The 23,482-nt window shown below is 48.0% G+C and overlaps 1 protein-coding gene across 2 annotated transcripts in view; it reads left to right on the top strand.

The window, feature by feature from the left end:
* Positions 1-23,482, top strand: part of msraa (methionine sulfoxide reductase Aa) — a 72,086-nt gene that overhangs the window by 28,857 nt on the left and 19,747 nt on the right. For both annotated transcript variants that reach the window (XM_061241900.1, XM_061241901.1), the window contains exons 2-4: positions 15,184-15,252; positions 17,363-17,482; positions 23,217-23,321. In XM_061241900.1, coding sequence (XP_061097884.1) covers positions 15,184-15,252; positions 17,363-17,482; positions 23,217-23,321 — 294 coding nt within the window. The remainder of the gene's footprint in view (positions 1-15,183; positions 15,253-17,362; positions 17,483-23,216; positions 23,322-23,482) is intronic.

The following is a 23,482-nucleotide window of genomic DNA, read 5'->3' as shown; positions in this document are numbered from 1 at the left end:
CTTCCGCTGCTCTCTGTCAAGCATCACAAACCAGCTGATGAAGACGTGCCATATCTCCTAATGATCAGCGAACGGTCGTCCCGTCCGCGTCGGAGAGGACTCGGCTAGAAATCCATTAAACGCCACGCTGCTCAGCTGGAGAGACGCGCGATACGAGCGCCTCACCTCAGCGTCACCCCGTCGCTTCCCGACGGACTTACATTTCCATGCAAACTGCAGTAATTGTAGCGGATAAATAAAAAAGAAACGGCTTTCTTGGATATTGCGCAATGGATGAGTTTTCATTTAGCCCTGCTAGGGACAAGCAAGAGCTGCCTTGTTGCTCATGGCAAATCTTTGTGGTGCTACCGTACAAATTTCTCTGTAAATTTTTGGTCTTTGAAGAACAAAGAGCCCTGTGAACCCTGAAAGTACAGTGATGTTCTGGGTGCTAATACATACCTTTTACAAGCAAAAATGGAATTAACAAATGAATGGGCATTCAAGACCAGGCTTGATACTGTGCTCAATACAATCTAGCTTTTAGGTAAACTAAGTATTATAGGTACACTTCAGTGGCAGGAAATGGTGAGCATTGCTGGGCTGTTCCCATCAATGCATAATTAACATCTGTTATGTTATGTTAATTATGCATTGTGCCAAGGTATTTCCGTGTGCTACAGTATTTCGTACCTATTGTGTACCAGCCCAGTAAAAAGTGCGTTTGTACCTTTTTACTTTTTCATACCTTTTTTCCCTGAAAAACCAAGACTGTGGAAGGGGCTCTGAATACGCTGCATTAAAAGTCAGTCTTTTAGTCTCATAATGAATCGTATAATCTTTTTTTTTCTCTCAAGTAGAAAATATTAGCTTGTTTTAAGGTTTCCTTGACAGCTGATATTTTCTTACCCCACGGGCAAATCTTGAAACGAGTCAAACTGTCTCACCTCATTGGCAATATTTGTGTCTTATTTAGCAAAAAAAAGTAATGGAAATAAAATTTCATTCTAAACATAAGGCTAACATACTTGTTGAGATTGACAATTTTTTTTTTTTGGGGGGGGGGGTGGTTTGCAGTGTAAGACCAATTTCAGTGGGTAGAGGGGAAGTGGGAGCGTGGACGTCGAGCGCTCTCGTCTGAAGCAGCGAATCAGCCGTCAGCCCAGCAGTGCGGACAGCGCTACGGCGCGCGGTGAATGAGGAGCACGTCTCCTGACAGGAGAAACGGTGCAGGCTGCAGCCGTGTGAGCCTGCCCTCGCCGTCTCCGGCCTTGCGTTAAAGCAGAGGAGCGCCTCGTTAAAGCGGGGCAGTTAATGTCCCGCTGCCTTTTTAAATTGGGTTGGTGGGGAGGCGCTCTCGGCCAATCTGGCTGTCCGGGTGAGGGGGGGGGGGGGGTTGTGCACCCTCTCCACCCCCTCCACCAAATCCTCCCTGTTTCAGCACCCACCTCACCGGACATTAATGGCCATATTGTGTCACAGGTTTTAAACCCTTTGCTGTGTAAGCCTTTTTTGTTGTTGTTGTCCTACGGTTCAATGTATGCAGTTGTGCTTTTAGAGAGGCCGGTTTTGTCTTTTACGCAGTTGCTGCAGTTTTGTGGGTTGGATTATCTTCTTTTGGAAGGTGGTCTATCCACCATGTTTGTTCCATTATCCTCATCATGTTATGCCTCTAAATACACGTGGGCTTAGCCAATGGAGTACAGCATTCACCAGTGGGCAAAAAGGACCAGGCCCGTTTCTGGATATAATGGCAATTTGTGCTATTAAATGCATACAGTACATGATCTAACTTTTCTGATTTCTTGATAAGGCCACTGTTGATCACTGAAGATTGGTCTCATGTCCCAATATGAAACGTCTCTCTGAGGTCTGATGTACGCATGAGTGAACTGCCATTGCTGTTTCAAGCTAATTCGTTAATTGAGGCAAGGTAATGGTAGAAATTACATACACACTGGCCCTCCAGGCTTACCCTTGTATTATAAGTACCAAATTGCGTGACATATGAAACTTTTAATTGAACTGTTTTGTCATGTAAATTTGACTGGCTCCGATCTGGTGTTTTTTTCAACAGCAGTTTAGCTTGTGTCGCGAATGTGTGCCCAGCCAATGCTCCTGCAAAAGACTCCTCATTCATTTCATAAGCACGCAATAATCCTGCAGATTAAAGAAAGGCTTGCCAATGCACTTTAAGAAAAAAACGGCATCCCATCTGGCCCAAGGTCCGGCCGTGGCAGCAGTTCTGTGCAGCTTCTGGGCCGACGCCCGCAGTGTTATTGGGTATTTGACCGCCCTGTCATCCATCAAGCCACCGCAGAGTAATCGATGAAGCCCGGGCCCTGTGAACGCTCTCCTGCCCCTGCGCCTGTGAGCCCGTTTGGGCCCCTCGCATCCACCGGAACCACAGCAGTGATCTCAGCCAAAGCACCAGCACCATCTCATTACATTACATTTATTGGCAGATACTTTTATCAAAAGCGACATACAATGAGTGCATACAGAAGGATAGTGGAACAACTACAAAACATAGGTCATACAAGGTACAATTTACTGATAAAGCATCAGTTGTCCATAGCCAGGGACATTAAGTCTGCTAAGGCTGTAGTTATGACATGGCATAAACTAGAAGCGAGGCATGACTACAAGAGACATGCTAAAGAACTACAACATTAAAGTGGAGATACAAGTGCAACATGAAAGCGCTACATGAAGAAACAAATGCAACAAAAACCTCCACAGTGAAGAGAACATGGTCAGTGCTCAAAAACACGTTAAACTCGTGACGTAATTGGAATTATTACGTAAAAATACGTGATTAGAATGTTCATACCTGAACGGTATAATGCTGATGTAACAATCACTATGGTAGCACGGGAGTTCTAGAACACTGACAGTGGGGTTCTAGAACACTGACGTCCTCCACGCGAAGAGCAACATGAAGAACAGAGCAGTAACAACGCTGGAAACGGTGCGCCGTCAGCCTGCCACCTTGGCTCAGACCAAAGATTCCATCAGTGCTTCATGCCCCCAGTCTTACAGCAGTGTACCGTACCCACAATGGTGGAGCAGACCCAGCCAGCACACACACACACACACTGCCCACTAGCAGTCAGCCATCAGCACTGCTGTGGGCCTGCCAGCATTCTGGATGGAAAAATCGGCGCTGCAATGGTCCACTAGTCACAGTTGAGGCAAAGCAGATGAGATAAGGGTCAGCTGTTAAGTGAATGCAAAATAGTCTGGGAATGGGCCTGCTGCAATTGCCAGATTTTCGGTAAAAAAAAAAAAAGGCTGACGGACCGTTCTGAAAGGTGATTGCATCGCTGGGTAATAACAATATAAGAAAATCAAACATTCTATTTCTTGATTGATTTGTTTACGCGGGTAAACTGCCGCGGGGAACCTCCGCCTAATTTGCCGTGTCCATTAGCGCAGCTGAATCGCTGTGTAAGATGAGGCTGGATAGAGTGCCGTTCTCAGGATACTGATGGGCCTAGAAATAACTGCAGGTAGCTTGTGTGTGGCCAACTTTCTGGAAAGAACTACAGTCCTCCTAGCCGACTCCAAAACCTGGTGAGTGCATACAAATGGTAAATGGTAAATGGTTGGCATTGATATAGCGCCTTTATCCAAGGCGCTGTACAATTGATGCTTCTCATTTACCCATTCATACACACACTCACACAAAAACGGCGATTGGCTGCCATGCAAGGCGCCAACCAGCTCATCAGGAGCATTTTGGGGGTTAGGTGTCTTGCTCAGGACACTTCGACACAGTGTGGGGGATCGAACCAGCAACCCTCCGACTGCCAGACGACTGCTTTTACTGCCTGAGCCATGTCACCCCCCAAAATGCAAAAAAACGGGTGCCGGTACAACTCGCCCCTTTAGAATGCTGGTGTAAAATCCAGCTATGACCAGCTACCTGCTGTTTCAAAACATAGCTTTCAGCAGGGGTGTGTATGCAGGTTTTTGTTTCCAAAAGTTACCCTGGCTAAATTGGCTAATTGGCTGATTACACCAACACTGGTTCACTCATATATTGGATCATGGTTAAAGGTCTCATACACAAGAACACTAGAACATATAGAAACCTAAATGGGTGCCTGGGTGAAACATGCTACGTCCTAACTCGACCCTTCAGAACGCTTCCTCTTTAAAGGGATTTATTTGAGTTTGGGGATGGGGGGTGGGGGTAGACAGGCTCAAGGTCTTAATCCTGTACAATTAATTAGGGTATTAGGGAGTAGCTAGGGGGCATCTGTTGTGTTTGTCTGGGTGTTAGGGTAGATATGGCACATTCTGCAGACACATATGTGTCTACTGGTTCTCTTTCCTGTCACACTGCAACAATAAGTATTTTAGTCTTAAATTGAAACTTAAAATCTTATTTCTCTTACCTGTTTGATAAAATAGACAGAATATATTGCCAATGAGGTAAAACAGTTTGACTATTTTCCAGATTTGCCAATGGGGTAAGAAAATTTCACTTGTCAAGGAAATTAAAACAAGCTGACATTTTCATATTATAAGAATTTTGAAGCGCACCCCTGTGTTTACCTCCAGGTCTTTGGGCAGAGTGTGTGTCCTCCCTGCTGAACAAAACTCAAGCTAGGTTTTTAAACACCTGGTAGCTGGTTGACAAGTCCAGACCAGCTCCCAGCTGGACATGGTTTAGGTGGTTGACCAGTTCCAACCAGCTCCCAGGTTGACATGGGTTGACCAGCTCAAGTTATGTTTTGAAATAGCTGGTAGCTAGTTGACCAGCTACCAGCACTACCTGGTTGTCCAGCTCATACCCAGCTAGACCAGCTTATGACCAGCTTGGACATGCTGGTTGACCAGGTCATACCCAGCTAGACCGGCTTATGACCAGCTTTACCAGCTCAATTATCAAACTGGTCAAGCTGGCATAGCTAGATTTTACAGCAGGGCTATGTCTCATATTCATACACTAATCTCTGGTAGAGCAGACAAAAACCCTCTAGACTACTGCAGAGAAATATCAGCTTGACTTTTAGACTATCAAGTGCTTTTAATCTTCAGCAAAATCTTGTAAAAATACGAACTGAATGTGACACCGTTCCCATTAGATCAAGTGAGCCGTGAGCTGACAATGCTAGCCGCTCGTTAACGTTTGTACCGAGACCTTTGTGTTCACATCGCTGATTTGCTGAGTGCCTAATTACACTCAGCATTGCATCGAAAATAACTTTTAAGCTGGCTACAAGCTGGTTTTCTGTCGAGCCCACCCCAGTGAATTATGGGTTTTCAAGCAAAGGGGAACGGCGCTGAAGCGAGGGTGTCTGTGAACGTCTGAAGCCACGTCGACTGCCGGCACAAATCTGTGCTCAAAAGCTGTAGTATCTTTCCTCGCTCGCCTCATAGGACAGTTTTAATAATCAGTTCAAAGAGCGGAATTGAAAGCTACAATTTCGAATTTAACAACGTAGGCATTTAGCGGACACATTTTAGCCAAAGCGGCTAACGGATGGTGCACCGAACGTGGTTTGAAAACCGGCACTAGTGCAAAACATACGTGAAGCTACAATCAGACCTATGACGTCACAGAGATGCATGTCACATGACCAGCAAAACAAAGGGAGAGGGGGTTGAAGACAAGGCTGCCCAACCCTGTTCCTGGAGATAATAATTATTATCATTATCGAGCTGGCATTTTAATCCAAACCGATTTACAGTAGATTAGACTAAGCAGGGGACAATCCTCCCTGGAGCAATGCAGGCTTAAGGGCCTTGCTCAAGCGCTAAACAGCTGTATGGATCTGATCTTGGTTACACCGGGGCTGGAACCCTCAACCTTCCGGGTCCCAGTCAAGCACCTTAGCCCATCCTCCAGGTTTTCATTGCAACCCTAATTTGGCACACGTAATTCTACCAATTAGCAGCTCAACGAGATCTCTAGTTGTTGAATGAGGTGTGGGTTGTCCCGTCATAATACCACCCCACAAGGCACTTATCTGAGGACTCGGTGCCATCTTCGGCTACGTGCCCCTAGCCTACAGGGGATCTTCTTTCGTTGTTGTTCCTCTGTGAGGTTGTACTGTATGTGCACTGTCGATTCCCATTTCCAGTGATTCGCCGAAGAGCAACACGAAGAACACGTTAACCCTTTAAATCCAATGTTATCTGAAAAGGGGCTGGTGTTTTTGTTTTAGCCCAGCACTAAGAAAGACCAATTCTATGCATCAAGGTCTTGATTGAAGACCATGAGTAGTGAAGTAGTTAAATCAGGTTTTGTAGTGCCAGGCTAGAACAAAAACCTGCACTCACACCGGCCCTTTTCTGGTCATATTGGACAGCCGTGCTTTAAGGTGTGATCAGACTTGAACTTTACAATGCTGATAAAACAATCACTGCTGGTTAATTGAAAGCAATGGAGTTCTTCCAACACTGACTTAGGATTTTGAGAAGGTAGTTGTAGGTGCGCTGTGATTTCTCTGCAGATTTCTCCAGCTCTGTAGTCCGTAGCGTTGGGCCTGCGGTATATCTGGCCTGGCTCTCCCTAATTTAGCCCCGGTGGCTTTGATGTGGATGTGTGAAGTGCGTTAATGGTGGGCGGTTCAGCGGGGGAAATGGGAGTAATGAGACGGACCGCTTCAAACGCCGCCCGCCACCCCGCTGCGCGCCGGAGCCAGATCAAGTGCCCGGGCCGCCGGTCTCTCCCTCCCGCTCCGCCGCCCGGGAGGAGACCCAGAGCGCCACGTCACACTGCCCTCCCCTCTCTCCGGGGCGCTCGATTGGGGGTTTTTTTTTTCCCGCTTAAACCGCTGTTCTGCGTGTGTTTGCAGCCTTCGCCTGCGTCCGTCGGCCAGACTTCCACGTCGTTCCGGACGTGAACGGAAACGACCTGGTCGTTTCACACTCCTGCCACCACTGCCCCCTCGCAATCAAGAGCAAGCCTCTCGTTCTAGCCATCGGTCTTGGTTGGGTTTAGACGCATGGCGCGCGCGGTTATCCGCGTGTGTATCGGGGCCCCCGGCTCCTGTCGACGGGTCCGAGAACATCCCCGCGTCCGCCTAGATCAGATAATCGCCGCCGCGGATAACAGAAACAATAACGGCAATAATAATCGTCGTAAAAACAAAACGATGATGGCCGCGCGCGCCAATGATGATGACGCCGGCGATGGCGATGATGATAATTGTAATCAATGGGGGGAAGTGCAGCTGTGTGTATTTCACGGACGCCCCCCCCCCCCACTCCCCCCGCCCCCGCCGTAGCGACGGGGAGAGGATTGATGTCTTTTCCCTAATTGCCACGGCGACGAGGCAGTGTGTTTTTCTCCCACCAGGCCTGAGATTACAGGGTGGGGGTGGGGGGTGGGGGGGCAGGTCCAATCAGGACGAGGCAGGCCCTTAATGATACCGCCTCGTTTATCACTGTCAGCTCAGGACGGCCAGGAGAACGCGGGGAGAGGAGGGGGAGGGGAGAGCGCGTGGCGGCCCAGCCCCCGAGCCTGTCTGCTGGCCGTCTGTGCGGGGCGAGTCCCAGGCCCCGCGGGCCTGCTAATCTGGGGGCCGGGAGGGGAGCGGCTGGGGGGTGCGGGGCAGAGATAGCGTATCGCCCCCACACACGCGCGCCGCCCCGATCCCGGGCGCCTCCACAACCGCGGAGACACCCCCCGCCCCCCGCCCCCACTGCCCGGGACGCCCCCGAACGACAGCAGAGGAGGGAAAAGAGAAACGCTGCGCGGCTCTTCGTTTGTCTGCCTCTCTTTTGTGTTTATTCGTCTTCTCTCCATCCCTCTGTTCCCCAGCTCCTTAATGAGGAAAATCGTCTCATTTTTGTTTTTCTCTCAATTCTACCCGGATACTCCCTCTTTGCATCTTCGCTTTTTGTTCTTCTTTCCCCCCCAATTTACTTTAAACTGGATTAGCCATCCATTTTTCTCCTTAAAGACCTCATGGTCAATGTAAAGGAGCAACGTAGCATCACAGTGTTTTTGTTTTTAACCGTATAATCCCATCTGGCCCAAGGTCCGGCCGTGGCAGCAGTTCTGTGCAGCTTCTGGGCCGACGCCCGCAGTGTTATTGGGTATTTGACCGCCCTGTCATCCATCAAGCCACCGCAGAGTAATCGATGAAGCCCGGCCCTGTGAACGCTCTCCTGCCCCTGCGCCTGTGAGCCCGTTTGGGCCCCTCGCATCCACCGGAACCACAGCAGTGCCAAAGCACCAGCACCTCCTCATAGCGAAGAACTTCCTGAAAAACGTGTTCATAGAAGAACTCATTCAGCTATTAACCCTTTATGACAGGGGAAAGGCCATTCATGTCCTGGAGGTCCTGGTGTAAAATCCAGCTATGACCAGCGTGAAACGACCAGCTGCCAGCTGTTTCAAAACATAGCTTGAGCTGCTCAAACCATGTTCAATATTGAGCTGGTTTACGGTGTAATTTCATAATTTGTTATTTAGCTGACGCTTCTATCCAAAGCAACTTGCAGTTGATTAGGCTAAGCAGGGGACAATCCCCCCCTGGAGCAATGTGGGGTTAAGGGCCTTGCTCAAGGGCCCAACAGCTGTGTGGATTTTATCATGGCTACCCCAGCTTCTGGGGCCCAGTCACGCACTTCAGCCGCTCAGCTACAGGCTGCCCCCAGTGCTGTGGGATCACAAATACGAGGAATCGACTGGTATCAATTTGTGGCCGGCTAAATTAATTAGATGCAGCCTAGCGTACTTGTAAGTGAGGCTAAACCGAGGGCACAGCCGGGGTTGGGGGGGGGTGGGCGATTCGGGAGTCATCCGCTGGAAGGTGCCGGGACGGCGGGGGCCGGAGAGGAGCCGCGGGCTAGCAGCGTGAAACGAGGAGGGAGCCCGATCGAACCTCGGCTCGGACGCCTCCCCAAGATCAGACGGAGGGCCCGGGATGTGCCGCTCCTGAAATGAGAAACCCGGAGGGGCGAGATGGAGGGTGCGCGGGGGGGAATAACTACCCCACCATGCTGCCTCCCAGTGCCGCTGTAAAGGGAGGGAGGGGGGAATCTACAAAGGAAGAAATTTCATTTGATGCTCCGCTCACCGGTCGTCTCCCATTAATGCCAGTTATCTCACGCAAGCTTTACAACACTGCCCCTGGACTGCGACTGGAGAGCCCTGCGGACGCCATAGCAACCAGATGGATTGGGAAAGGCCAGAGGCCTCCCCCCCGCACTCAACGCGGTTTGACCAGCTCAAGCTATGTTTTGAAACAGCTGCTAGCTGGTTGACCAGTTCACACCAGCTCCGCACTCAACATTGTTTGACCAGCTCAAGCTATGTTTTTGAAACAGCTGGTAGCTGGTTGACCAGTTCAGACCAGCTCAATACTCAACACGGTTTGACCAGCTCAAGCTAGGTTTTGAAACTGGTCTGTAGCTGGTCATTTCAAGCTGGTCACAGCTGGATTTCACACCGAGGCTACAACTCCCAGGCAAAGGGGCTGTACCAAACGACGTTCGTTCAACAAGGGAAACGGTCACGGGCAACTACTGTATTTTCCCTGTTACTGCTGAACGATTTTAAATGAGCATTCCATTTAGTTCATCACCAACGCCGTGGAAACGTACGTGACTAAACGGAGGGTCGTTTTCGGCACAGCTTCCGTCATATTAGAGGACTTCACCATTAGAGGTCCTGACATAATGGATATTACACGAGTACACCCAGTGCTGTCTTGAAGCGCAGTGAATTATAACCGCCAAATGATTGTCCTACTTACTTGTTCTCTCAGTGTCTTCCTCCTGATTTGGAGATTTGGAGTTTTTTCAAATATGAAAAAAAAAAGATTGAGTCTTTCGTTGGGAAGATAATTTTCTGAAGTCAGGATCACATCATTAGATAACGCACTGCAAAAACTCAAGAAGTCTCGAGATGCATTTTAGTCTTATATTTAGGTTTAAAATCTAAATTATTTAGATTTAAGCTTAAAATCTAAATATTATTTATTACTTTTCTGCTAAGAAAATGACACAAATATTGCCAATGCGATGAGACGGTTTTGCTCATTTCTAGATTTGCCAGTGGGGTTGACAAAATAAAATTTCACATGTCAAGCAAACAGTAACTTGAAGACAAGCAAATATATTTTTCTACTTGAGAGAAAAAGTCTCATTACAAGACCAAAACATTTGGTAAGTCAGACCTTTTTTGCAGTAGATTTCTCCTCACATTCAGGAAGCCTTCCTCCTTGCAGGCATATACGCTCACGGTACAGGGAACTCGTTGGAAAGGTCAATTTATGAAGTCAAGATCACATCATTAGGAAAGGGATGTATTAATAATGCATACGTACATCCCACAAACACTGGAAACACTGGCTGCCAGAAGTTTGCCGTCCGACTACCTTTTTTTTTTTAACGCTCGGGTCTAATTGGAGCTTGAAATGAACACGAGCATTACCGAGGGTCGGGGCGAATAAATATTTGACAAAGATTCCTGTGGACGTTGTTTAAAAGCGAACACGCTAGGTAGCCACGCCAGGCCTTCCAAGCCGAATCATAAATACTTGATATGCCAAACCAAACAGGCACCCTGAGGGCTTAGACAGTCTTATTTTCTCATAATAAGCCTCCTTTCTCACAGTGAGTGCCCTTTAACCCTTTAAGACCTGGATAATGTGCCTCTCTGCATCACACATACCCAGCTTTTCAGCTGGTTTCTCTTAGCATGGCAGGGATACTCCATCTTATCCAGAAAGAGCCAGTGTGTGTGGGTGCAGGCTTTTGTTCCAACCAAGCAGTTACACACCTGACTCTACTAATCGACCATAAGCTGTGTTTTTACTAAGCACCTTAATGAGTAGAGTCAGGTGTGTAACTGCTTGGTTGGAACAGAAGCCAGCACCCACACACTGGCCCTTCCTGGGCAAGATTGAGTATCCCTGCCCTTGCGTACACCAGCCAGGTTCAGGGAGGTTGTACAAAATGGCCGCCGGAGCTGGCGTGATGCTGCACAGTGGAGTGCAGTGCGGTGGAGGTGGCGTGGTCTGGTGAACTAGAGCAGCACTAACCAGGGGAGCCGTCGCGGGGAGCGCGGGGAGGCTGGCGGTCGGCGAGGGTGCCACGGCGGATGAGGCTTCAGCGGTGACGGGGCTCATTTTTCCGACAGGAGTTTTTTGGGCTTCCGGGCAGAGCGGTTAGTCATTTTGGACTGGAAATCAGAGGAGCTTGAGAACTGCTTACTAGGGCCATACAGCCCCCCCCCCTCCATCACACACACACACACACACACACACACATACAGCCCTCCCCCTCAATGTTAGCTGTGCAATATCGCCTCCCCTGACGGAGGCCTGTGTACCAGCCCCCGCCCTGAGCAGGGATCCAGGCCGTTTGCTTATTCATAAGAGCGCCTCGTCCGTCGAGTGCTTCTGCACGCCGCCACGCTCAGGCCGCACAAATAAAGCCAAATTATTCTCCCCCCCCCCACTCAAAAACTGCTGTGTAGTCGAATTAAAGTACAATGTTTTTTTGAAAAGTAAAGAACGTATAGTTGGGTCTCCAGCAGTTTCACAACTAGTGAAGTGAGTCATTCTTTTATTTATGCATTCATAAAAAAAAATTTGATGTCTATTATCAGCTAACGCTTTCCTATTATTATTATTATTATTACTCTTCTTCTTCTTATTATTATTATTATTAATAATATTAATTATATTCAATTATTGTTAATGACTCAAAACGTAGTTAAGTTAATTAAAAAACCAAGCTTCCTTCAACACTTTAGCTTCTTTCTAGCATTAGATTTGCTGTCATCGCTGATAAATGTAACTCCAATAGCCTTGTTTAGGATTCACGTCTGAGCATCTTTCGGCTAAACACAACATGAACATATGCGACGCCCTGGAAGTACGTTAAATCAGTGCAAATGCAGCGTGATCAAACAAACCCCTTTACAGTAACAAAGATGTGCCACATCAAAGCCCCTGGTCTAGCTGCTGTCGCTGCATGTGAAAATTATTTGATGGACTTTCTGTTTGTGTGTGCACATAGAAAATTAAGGCATACCTATTTGCAACATGACCCAAATACATGGATCTTTTCTCACACAAAAATGTCTGCACGGGGGGGGGGGGGTGGGTTAAGAATTTTCCAACCATTTTTTTTGTTTTCTTCAGTTCCTTCCTCTCAGGACAATTAAGGCAGCGTTAACCTTTCATTTGCCAGTGGAGCAAATCATATGCTACACCCTCTGTCAGTCAGTGTGTCTAATGCGAGCGCAGCGTGTGTGTGTGTGTGACGACCCGGCGTCCTTCCGAACGACATTGTGTGACGAAGACTTCAGCGTCACGGCTGTAGGGACGTGGTCCTGGGGGGGTTTGGGTTGGGGGGGGGGGGGCAGGAGAGCAGTTTTGCTGGGGGGGTGCGGGGGGGGGGGTTTGTGAGACGCAGACAGGGCCCGGCTCTCATCCGATCCATTAATATTCTGCCTTGACTCATTGCTTCTCTCAGTTGACATTTACATTTAAATTGTTTATCCGATGGTGGGGGGGGAAGGGAGGGGGGACACATTAATGAATATTCTCCTGCTTTCTCCAACACGGTGGTAATTACCCGGCCCGCCAATAACGCAATCAAAGGGGAAGCGGGGGCATCGGCAGGCATTGGTGATGGGGAGGGAAAGGGGGTTTGATGTAGCGGGGGCCTTTCTGGCACCCTCTCAGGGGGAGCCCCACAGAGGCTCTCAATTTCGGGGGAGACCCGTCAAACGGTACCCTACGCGTCTCGAGTCTATTGGCGGGGCCTTTGGCGAAAACGGGGGGGACTCGAAAACATACCGACTTGCCGCTCAACAACTTGGACCGCCGGTGTAGCGCGAGAAACCATCAAAACAATTCAAAGAGCTTTTCAGTTAAGAGCAGTGGGGCGACATGGCTCAGGCAGGCAGTAAGAGCAGTCGTCTGGCAGTCGGAGGGTTGCCGGTTCGATCCCCCGCCCGGGCTGTGTCAAAGTGTCCCCGAGCAAGACACCCAACCCCCAAATGCTCCCGACGAGCTGGTCGGCGCCTTGCATGACAGCCAATCGCCATCGGTGTGTGAGTATAAATGGGTGAATGAGAAGCATCAATTGTACAGCGCTTTGGATAAAGGCGCTATATAAATGCCAACCATTTTACCATTTTCCAGTTGATCAGCTGACTGCCGGTGCCCAGTCACGCATCCCGGGAGCCTCACTGTGCTGCACAGGGTGCATGATGGGTAGCTGGGTCATGCTGACCCTCATTGGATCCTGGTCATCTCTGATACTCAGGTCGTGGAGCCCGCTGGCTAACAGGCTGGAGGTAAAAGTGATTTAATGAAGCCTTCTAATGCCTTCTCCTCAGCCCACTTCCGTAGATTAAATTAGAGCAGGGGCCGGCTTCCAAGGGAGGCTTCGCATTGTTCCAGAGCCTTCTCCCAATCCTCAAATGGCGGTTCCACACTCTCAATTAAGTTAGACTGGAAGTGTTGCAGATTTTCATAGCGCAGACATGCTAAAAGATCAAAGCCCTGTGTTGCCGCGGCAGCACAGAGCACTTTGGGGGGGGAGAGGGAGAGAGAGAGGCAGAGGGAGAGATTGAGAGAGAGAGAGATGGATAGAGTGAGAGACAGAGAGAGAGACAGAGAGAGGGAGAGATAGAGAGAGATGATAGAGAGATGGATAGAGAGAGAGACACAGAGATAGTGAGAGATGATAGAGAGATGGATAGAGAGAGAGATACAGAGAGAAGGAGGAAGAGAGAGAGATGATGGAGAAATAGAGAGTGAGAGAGAGAGGGAGAAATGGATAGAGGGAGGGAGAGAGAGAGACCTCCATGGCAGATTTGCTGGTTGTGAAGGGAAGGCTGCAGCGAGAGTCTGAATCGAACGGCCGCCTGAACCAAAGCCATCGGACGGAAGAGGGGTTTTCGTAGCGCGCGGGCTAGAATTACCGCTGCTTCTGCGCGGCCGAAGAGAAGCGCAGCCGATTTCACAGGACATTTAATATCAGATGAGGCTGGAGCGTGGTTTGAGTGTGTGTGTGTGTGTGTGTGTGTGTGTGTGGGGGGGGGGCGCTTGGGCACTGTGCCGGGGGTAATTCCCCCCCCGCGGAGCTGCATTATTGAGTTTCGCCGTGCGCGCACACGTGCCGCTCGCCGTTCCTTGTTTTCCGTCGTATGCATTAGCCCCGGAATGCCGACGCTCCTCGGCACGGCGCTCCGAAATGCCGCAGATCGTCTCCGAGGTCTCCAGCTGGCTGTGTCGGAACGCCTGGCTGCCGTGACGACCGAGTCATGCGTGCAAAACGAGAGCGAGAGAGAGAGAGAGAAAGAGAGAGAGGGGGCTCGGCTGAGCCCAGATGTTGAGCTCTCCCATTTCTCTCCCCATTTACTCTAATCTGCTCACTGCCCCCTGAAACTGCGGGCCATCTGCATTTTACCCAATAACCGGCGTGCCCTGCCAGCCGCGCGCCCGCCCCGCGCCCATCCCGCCACGTGTCACTGCGCCCCCATCGTCCCTCGCTCTCCGAAGGGGCGGTGCGTGCCGTCAGCTTCAATGGACCCATCCGTCCGTATGCACTTCATTTCACAATGCGTGTCTTTTATTGCACAGTCACATGCACATCAGTGTGAGAAAAATAGTATACTTGATATAGCATACTTTATTTGTATTCCAAGTGTTCTTAAGTATAAAATAGTATAGTTCAGGTATACTTCAGCGTACAATTTTTTTCACATGGGCGCGTTTAGTAGATTCTCTTACCCAATTGAAATGGCTGACAACTCTTTTCACACGCAAACAATGGGTATGTACTTAAGCAATTTAGGCAAAACACCTTGCTCACAGGTGCAACAACAATGCCCCAAATGGGAATTGAACCTGCAAGCCCAGTACTGTAGCCACTGCACTAGCATTGTAATTGCAGAAACTGTAAATTGCCGATAACGTTGGCGAGGAAATTAACTTCCGAAAGGGGAGAGCTAATACTGAAATATCACTGCCTGCATCTTTTAATTAACAGGGGAGTGCGGTGGTCTGTGGACGGCTGTGTGTTAACAGGGTGGTGGTCTGTGGGTCCGGCGGAAGGCTGTGTGTTAACAGGGTGGTGGTCTGTGGGTCTGGCGGAAGGCTGTGTGTTAACAGGGTGGTGGTCTGTAGGTCCGGTGGACGGCTGTGTGTGACGGTGTATCTGACGGTGTGGTTGGAGGCCTCACACCTCTCCGTTGTTCTCTGTGTGTTGTAGAGAAGCACCATGTTAATGGAAACAGAACAGTGCCCCCATTCCCCGAGGGACTGCAGATGGCCGTGTTCGGTAAGTGATCTCCGTTAAAGTGTGTGTGTGTGTGTGTCTGTGAGCGTGTGTGTGAGTGTCTGTGTGTGTGTGTGTGTGTGTGTGTGAGCGTGTAGGTGTATGTGTATGTGTGTGTGTGTGTGTGTTTGTGTCAGTCTGTGTGTCTTTGTGTCTGTGTGTGTATGTGTCTGTCTGTGTGTGTGTGTGTCTGTGTCTGTGAGCGTGTGTGTGAGTGTCTGTCTGTGTCTGTGTGTGTGTGTGTGAGCGTGTATGTGTATGTGTGTGTGTGTTTGTGTCAGTCTGTGTGTCTTTGTGTCTGTGTGTGTATGTGTCTGTCTGTGTGTGTGTGTGTGTGTGTCTGTGTCTGTGAGCGTGTGTGTGAGTGTCTGTGTGTGTGAGCGTGTGTGTGTGTGTGTGTGTGTGTTTGTGTCAGTCTGTGTGTCTTTGTGTCTGTGTGTGTATGTGTCTGTCTGTGTGTGTGTGTGTGCGGGGGGGGGGGGTAATCACAGCAGGTACTGTTGTGTAATTAGTTTTTCTCCCTCACAATGCTCAGAAATGCTCAAAAAAAGGACAAATGCAAAACGAGTGAGACAGAAAATAGAGGGATAGAAATTAATTGCTGGGGATGATTAGGATCTCTTTAATAAAATGCATTAGTTCAGCCGCTATTTTCATTATTTGGAACTCAAACTGCGTTAATTCATCACCGCCAGACGGGAATTAAATGTTTTTTTTTTGGGGGGTGGTGGGGTGGGTGGGGGTTTGGTCGAGCTCCTCTTTGCACAAATAAAATTATCTTTTAAAGTTCCTTTATTGCAGCCGTGGTCCTCAGAGCGCTTCGAATCACAAAGCCCCGCCGCAGATTGTTTTAAAAGGTGGCGGTTACACTTGACTCCGCGTTTCTCTACCCGTGACAGGCCGGCGCTTGATTGGTGTTGCTTGACATTACCTTATATGATTTGAATATGCATCGCTTTATGCAAATGGGCTTCCTGGCAGACAGCGGGGCGGTGCTTGGGAGCGCGGTATCCTTAGATACCGTGATAGAACTACGCTTCACTGGAAATGGATTCAGATCTGTAAAATGAAATTCATTGCCGTTGTTGGCTTTTCACGAGTAAATAACTCTCAAGTGCACCAGTGGGAAAAGACAGTGGATAACAATATATGACCATATTTTACTGTTATTGTAAGAGAAGTATTACCTGACCATAAATGTTTACTGCAGGTATTAGTTTTAGGGAGTTTATCTGATTTTGTCGGCCTAAAGTACATACGATAACTGGAGTTGCGTGGCAATGGTTATGTGGTTTATTTGGCTATAAATGTACAGCTAAGTCATACATTCAGACACTTTAAGAGTTGATTTATCGCCGAAAGTAGCAGGCCCCCGAAAGATAAACACTGTGAAAGGAGAGATTCAGTTGACAGGGAATAATTTAGTGTTGATAGCAGTGAGCTTGCCAGCGCATTCAAATCCCAAGGACATCTTTCAGAGAACAGATAAAGGAATCTTAAAGACCCAAACTGACTGGGCATGATACAAGACGCTGAAGAGACCATTTTAAAAGAACACAACTCAGCTCTCCGGCCGTAACTTTCGGATCAGAACCAGCCCACCTGGGCGGTACCTGAATGGACCCATAGTCTTCACGGGTCGCAGTCACACGGCTCTAGAAGCGGACAGGGAAGATCGAGTGGCTGGGTGCATCTCGGCCTCACCGCCCTGTCTGTGCCACCAGACGTTCTGGTCAAATACTTACCGTTGAACGATTTTATGATTAACATTCCATTCAGTTCAACACCAACGCCTTTTTAATAGAAAAGGATGCGACTTAGGTCTAACCATGCCAGATAGCTGATTCATTGCTTACCTGGGACTTATTTTTTAAGGTAAGAACAAATATTGCATTGATTAAATGTATATTATAATTGTCAATTGCCATTGTTCGCGTTTTCCCCATCAGCAAACATTTTTGTTCACCACGCACTACATTGTCAAACTGCTAGCTAACGTTAGCTAACATTTGTGGCGAACAGAAAAAAAAAAGGTTGAATGTGTTGGCGAAAGTTAGCTAACGTTAGCCAGCGTTTGGCGCACTGAACGCCCGTCTGCTCTTGTCCGTTGAAGGTATGGGCTGCTTCTGGGGGGCCGAGAGAAAGTACTGGAAGAAGAGTGGAGTCTACTCCACCCAGGTGGGCTACGCGGGCGGGATCACGGCCAACCCCACCTACAGAGAGGTCTGCACAGGTGAGCGACGCGCGGTAGCCCGCCCTAGCAACCGGCGCGAAAAGCGCATCGACATACGTGCGCCACAGCAGAACCTTCTTTCCCTGCCTCGCCGCTAAAGCCGCGAAACCGACGGCTGCAGTCCGCGCACGCTTCCCGCCGAAACCACGGCGCCCGGTTCATAAATCATGCATCCGCTGATGATGATTCCCCCCCCCCCCCCCGACGTGGTGACTTTGATTGTCCTTCGGAACGTCCTTAAACTTCGGCAGGGTGACGCGGTGCAGCAGTGCAGCTGTCGGAGCCTGTGATTATCCTTTTGCGAGCTCGCCGTCAAGTCTCTTAAACCGCGTATATAGGTCTGTTTACTCAGCCATCGGCGCATAAAAGACAAGTTGTAATTTGACAAAATAAAGCTGGCAAATCCTCCAGGCCTGATTGCAGCTCTGCAGCATGGTGCAGTGTGGGGGATCTGCAGTAAAACGCCGACTGCTAAGTGGCACAGAGCGGGCGTGAGTTTTACAGCCATTTAAAAAGAGATTGAGCCGGGGTATGGCGTCTGTGGGCCTAACAGTGGTCTCTGGCTTTATTGGCATGCGTTCACTCTATTCAGCGCCGGTGGAGAAGCCCGGTTTTCCTGCGGCAGGTCAAGGCCATCCCCCGCAGTTAAACGACTTATTTGTGAGCACGCCTCATATAGCCTGCATGTTTCCGATCCCCTGGCTTCCTCCATACGTTGTGTTTTTTTTTTTTTTCAAAGGACGCCGGAAGCCATTTTGTGGATTTTTTTTCTGATGCTGTTACCATCTGTTTGGGTCCACGTGGTTTATCGTGCAGTAGCAATCCTTTCCAAACAAATCTGAAAACTGCACGCTGGGAAAAAATAAGTTGATGTTACAAAGAAGGCTGTGTGTTCGGACGTTTTACTGGGTTTATGTCATCGTAAAAAAAAAACAAAAAAAAACTTTGTGGCTTTCATTTCTTAGCAGCGTTTATTCACAGAGCACCAGCTGTTGTGGCATTCAGTTTGGGCACGCCCACTGGTGCTCTTATCCTGCAGGATGGGGTTGATAGAATTCGAATGTGCTTTCAGTCCATACTTCTGCATGTGTGGGTGTAGGGGGGGCAGGATAAATACGATTAGACCACTTTCCGAAGGAAGCCTTACTTCTGACCTTCTGGAAGGCAACAACAAACCTGTGCAAGTGCTCATGTACCTAAAAGCCGGTCTTTGAACTTGTAAAAGAGGTTCCACTTGTCAGCCTCCTTGCAGATACAGACACAGTTTGATACATTACCGCTCTCCCCCCTGCCCCGTCTACAGGGCCTAGCCCGTGAGCGTTTTTCGCTTGGCTCGGAGTCGGATGGGAATGTCAGTTGTGTTTTTCGCCGTTTGAAGATGTGCTTTTGTTCCACAGGAACCCCAGTTCAGTAAACTCTGATTTTCATCAGTAGAAAATTGTTTGATGGTTTCTCCCTCAGGGGTGTACGTACTGGGGGCTTTTGGAGGAGAGCTTAAAACATTCAAACAACACATCAGCTGCCAAGGTATCAAAGGGTATATACAACGTTTATCCAAGTGTCTGCAGTGCAGCAGTGAGAACTTACCGGAATAAAGAATTACCGTTATTTTTCATAGAATAATTTGTTGGAATGGAACAATGAGCAGCAGCTAAATATTGTGCAGCGAAAGCAGTCTTTCCGATGAGTTTTCTCAGTCTACAGAGGGAGCTGTCCGGTTTGAAGAGGTGCTGAAATTTCCTCTGTACAACTTCCTGGAAGTTTGCAAATACAGAACTTTAAACGTTTGCTGTTAAAAATAATTTCAGCCTGAATAATTGTCCAGAAATCAAAGTGAAAGTGAAAACCTCTATAATTCAGCATTGTTGTAAGTTTGAGCTGTACAGTTTCTATGTAATCAATGGGGACTGGTCAGCTGAAAACCTTCCCTTAAACAAATTATTGGTCCAGACCTGTTTTCACTGATTTGCCTTGATTATCAAAACAGTGATTAATTCACAAAATACGTAATACCATCATATATAGCAGGCACTAAAATTGTGTGCATTTTATCAACATTATTGGTCTGTACATGTAGACTGTTTCCTTCTCCGCACACGCAATCAGAGAAGATTCATGGCAAAAATCTGCAATGCGCCGATTTTAAATAATCTTGAAGCTCGCGTTTTGAAAGTAGTAATTAGAGTGGTGTGTCTTTTTTTGTTAAGTAATTAAAACGTATTTTTCAAAATTTAATTTATCATTTAATCTCCCTAACACAATGTGAGGAAGCTGTGTGTTACTTGCAAATTGATTAGTCAGATGGTTGGCAGGCTCGTTAATCATGGAAAATTAATGAAAACAGGTTGAGAACCAATGATCGGTTTAAAGGAAAGTTTTACACCCCACCAATTTTCTGCTCACCAACCGCTACTGTATGTGATGAATTCATATTTGCAATTTCTTTGAGACACTTCCTGAAGTTGAAAAACCAAACTCTCCAGGGCAAACTCATTATCCCGAGGTTTCTCACAACTCTCATGATCAGATCGTGTGCCCGTGAAAATCATTTCAAGTCTTTTCAAAGCCCAGCTTTGTTAAAATACAGCAACACAACAGCTCAGATGGTTAGACTCTTTTGGATCATTTTCACTGTGATTTCTCCATTCATTCAAATTCAGTGATGGACGATTTAAAACGAGCCTCAGTTCTATAGAAACCATCACTTCAGGTCTCTGTGAAATCAAAAACCATAATTTGTTAAGTGAGAAATTCATTTTTAACTGTAGTTTTGGTCTCTTCTTCCTGTCCAATACACTGTGAGCAGAGCTATGCTCTGCTTAGCGTTCTGTATCCTCTGTTGTTTGTTCTAATTTGGGTTGTATTGTACCATGTTCCTTTTCCTGTATCCTGCACTCTGTGGTCCTTTTCCTGTATCCTGTGTTCTGATTTGTGCACTGTGTTCCAGTTCCTGTGTTCTGATTTGTGCACTGCGTTCCAGTTCCTGTGTTCTGATTTGTGCTCTGTGTTCCAGTTCCTGTGTTCTGATTTGTGCACTGTGTTCCAGTTCCTGTGTTCTGATTTGTGCTCTGTGTTCCAGTTCCTGTGTTCTGATTTGTGCTCTGTGTTCCGTTTCCTGTATCCTGTGTTCTGATTTGTGCGCTGTGTTCCATTTCTTGTATCCTGTGTTCTGATTTGTGCTGTGTTCTGTGGTGCGTCACGTGCCCTGTGCTCAGTGTGGCGTTTCCTGTGCCCTATTGTTGCCCAGTGCTCTGTGCCATGTTCTCTTTGCCACTCACTTTGCACAGCTGTGGCCAGGCAGCACTAATCCTGCAGGGGAATCTGCTCCCTGCAGACTGCAGAGAGATCTGGTGTAAACAGGGGATTACCAGCCGTAGGAATGCCAACGGAACACTGGCTCTGCACAAAAAAAACAGCTATAGGAAGAAAATGTCATTTCCTCCACCGAAACCAAATAAACACCCCGCTGCACTGTAGGAGTGAGCTGTCTGGGGTGATCACCGTTAGGTGTCCGTAGCATGGCTGTGGGAAATTATATTTCCATTCAGCCAGTTCAAGAAATGAAATTCAGCTTATTCCTTGAAAAAAAAATCCACATAGAACATTATCCACATTTCTTTTTCCATTTTTGAATGGATTCGATTAAATTGGATTTAACACCAGTACCGGTTCACACTGAGCAGAGGTGAAAATCCTATACGTTGCAGTCATTTACTTTCCTAATAAACATGCGTTTTGGTGTCTGCTGGAATGGATACATACCATGGAGAGGCTTGCCTTCCCCTCCTGCTTTAGCCTCACACAGCCTGTGGTGGCTACGGGAGCCAGTGCTTTTAAGTCCCTGCCTGGCGGGCCCTGTCTGGCAAACCACACTGCCAAACCCAGCCAGCTTACGAACACGAGAGATACCTCTGTCTTCGTATGAGCAAGACAAGAAATATACATACCTTCCCCCATCTCCCAAACACTGTCTGTCCGCTGTATTAATACAACAATAACTGTGGATATATGCGTGCAGTGCTTGTGCTGCACTATGGAAATGTATAGGATATCCACCCAGAGGTCAAGCCCGGAATAATTTCATGCCAAATGACACGACGTTGTGATTTTTAATTCTGCTTCACTGTCCAACGCACGCCGTCTCCTGGATGTGGTTTTTAGCATGGCTTGTGTACAGACGTGGCGGTGGAGGCCCGCTGTATCTTCTCTAGGTAATGAAAGTGACCCCCCCAGGTTAGTCTTTATTACTTTTTTAATATTACAGCTATAGATATCGCCGGAGATAGCAGGCAACAAGGCCGTCCGCGTGGCTCGCGCGCGGAGAATATTAAAATGTCGACTGATCTCTTTGGGAATATATTCATCTCCGCGAAGAACCTTAGAATTTGAAATAATACAGAAAAACAGCCATTGTTTCATTGTTTGGTTTGATCGATTCCAATCCCCCTTTCGCCTGACTCCTACTGCTCTCTGGCCTCTCTCTGTGCCAGACTGGCCTCATATTAGTTTTCCTTTCTGGTGTTTTCCGTTTGCCGGATGCGTGGCCACAACGGCGGATAATTCAGCTGTCAAAGTCAGAATTCAAAACCTCCGCGAGACACGCGTCAGACAAACAAAAACGGGAGGTTTTGGCCGAGAAAGACCAACATCTCCACTCCCCTTTAGTTTCACGAAATCAGCACGCCCGTGATTCCGGAATGTTCCTTTTGGCCATTCCCCCCCCCCCCCCCCCCCTTCGTTAAAGCCTAAATCTCTCCTCCAGGAGTAGATCGCGCAGACCCGTTGTGGCGAAAAGTAATTCACGGGCCTTTTTTTTCGGCAGTGTTTGCGGAATAAGCGGAGAACGTACGCGATCGAGGGGGGGGGGGGGGGGGGGAACGCAATTCGGCGTCCCCCCTGGGCTCCCTGGGATAATCGGCGTGACGAGGTAATCAGAGACGCGGCCTTAAAGCGGGAGATTTGGGCGGTTTGATTAGAGAGGCCTCTGGAGTGTCCTGTTGTTCCTTTAAAAAGAAAAAAAAAAAAGATTCCTTTATGTACAAAATGTTCCGAGAGAGATGGAGGGGAGTATGTGTTCATCACGGATGGCCACGCAAACAGTTATTTTCTCCACATTAATGTTCTCTGCACTGTATGAAATTTGTTAAATGAAAGGAAAATGTCCGCCGTCCTGGCAGTGGCTTCTTCACAGGTAATATATTCCTCTCAGTCTAATTATTCCCCATTGTGTGTGGAGCCTTTTCCCGTCGCTGCTCGTGAGAGACCTTGTTTTCAGCGGTTATTCCTCTGCTTTTAGTCCTCTGCTTTTTACCACTTCCTGGTTTTCAAGGCGACAGCTGTTATTTCCGCCATGTGGTCAGGACTTGAAAGCTGGGCCCTAAAAGCTTTCCTCGCTGTCAGCGAAATCAAAGTGAAATGAAGGGTTTTTAATTTCTTCTCGGGGGGTGAAAATAGGTTGCAAAAAAAAAAAAAAAAAAAAATGTTTGTGCAATTGAATGGCGTGTCAAATTGAGCACTGAAATTGAGTTTGCCGGCTTTGGTGTTCGGGGGTCTAAACAGTGGTCGCAACTGCCAACAGTGAGCTCACTTCCTGTTGACAAAAACTCATGGCCCAGTCATGCATTAGCCATAACATACCATATTACTACAACATCAACATCGCATACCTTCTGCAAACCCTTGCTTTTTCACTGTAACCTTGGGCCCGACTCTAAATGCCCAAATCTTCCTCCAGGTGGAACAGGCCACGCTGAGGTGGTCCGGGTGGTGTTTGACCCTGTGAAGGTGACATACGCTGATCTCCTCAAGCTGTTTTGGGAAAGCCACGACCCTACACAAGGTACAGTCATCCACCTATCCGTCCAATCACAGGCAGGGTATTTACTGTGAACAAGGGCCTGTCTCACTTGAAACTGAACGCTAGTCAAGCAACCCAAAGCTACTAATGCAAACCAATGCAGCTAATGCAACACAACAATGCTAATGCAACTAAATGCAACT

This window comes from Conger conger, chromosome 5, assembly GCF_963514075.1.
Source record: "Conger conger chromosome 5, fConCon1.1, whole genome shotgun sequence".
NCBI lineage: Eukaryota > Metazoa > Chordata > Actinopteri > Anguilliformes > Congridae > Conger > Conger conger.
The sequence above is the reverse complement of the archived record's forward strand: the minus strand, read 5'-3'. Positions and strand labels throughout refer to the sequence as shown.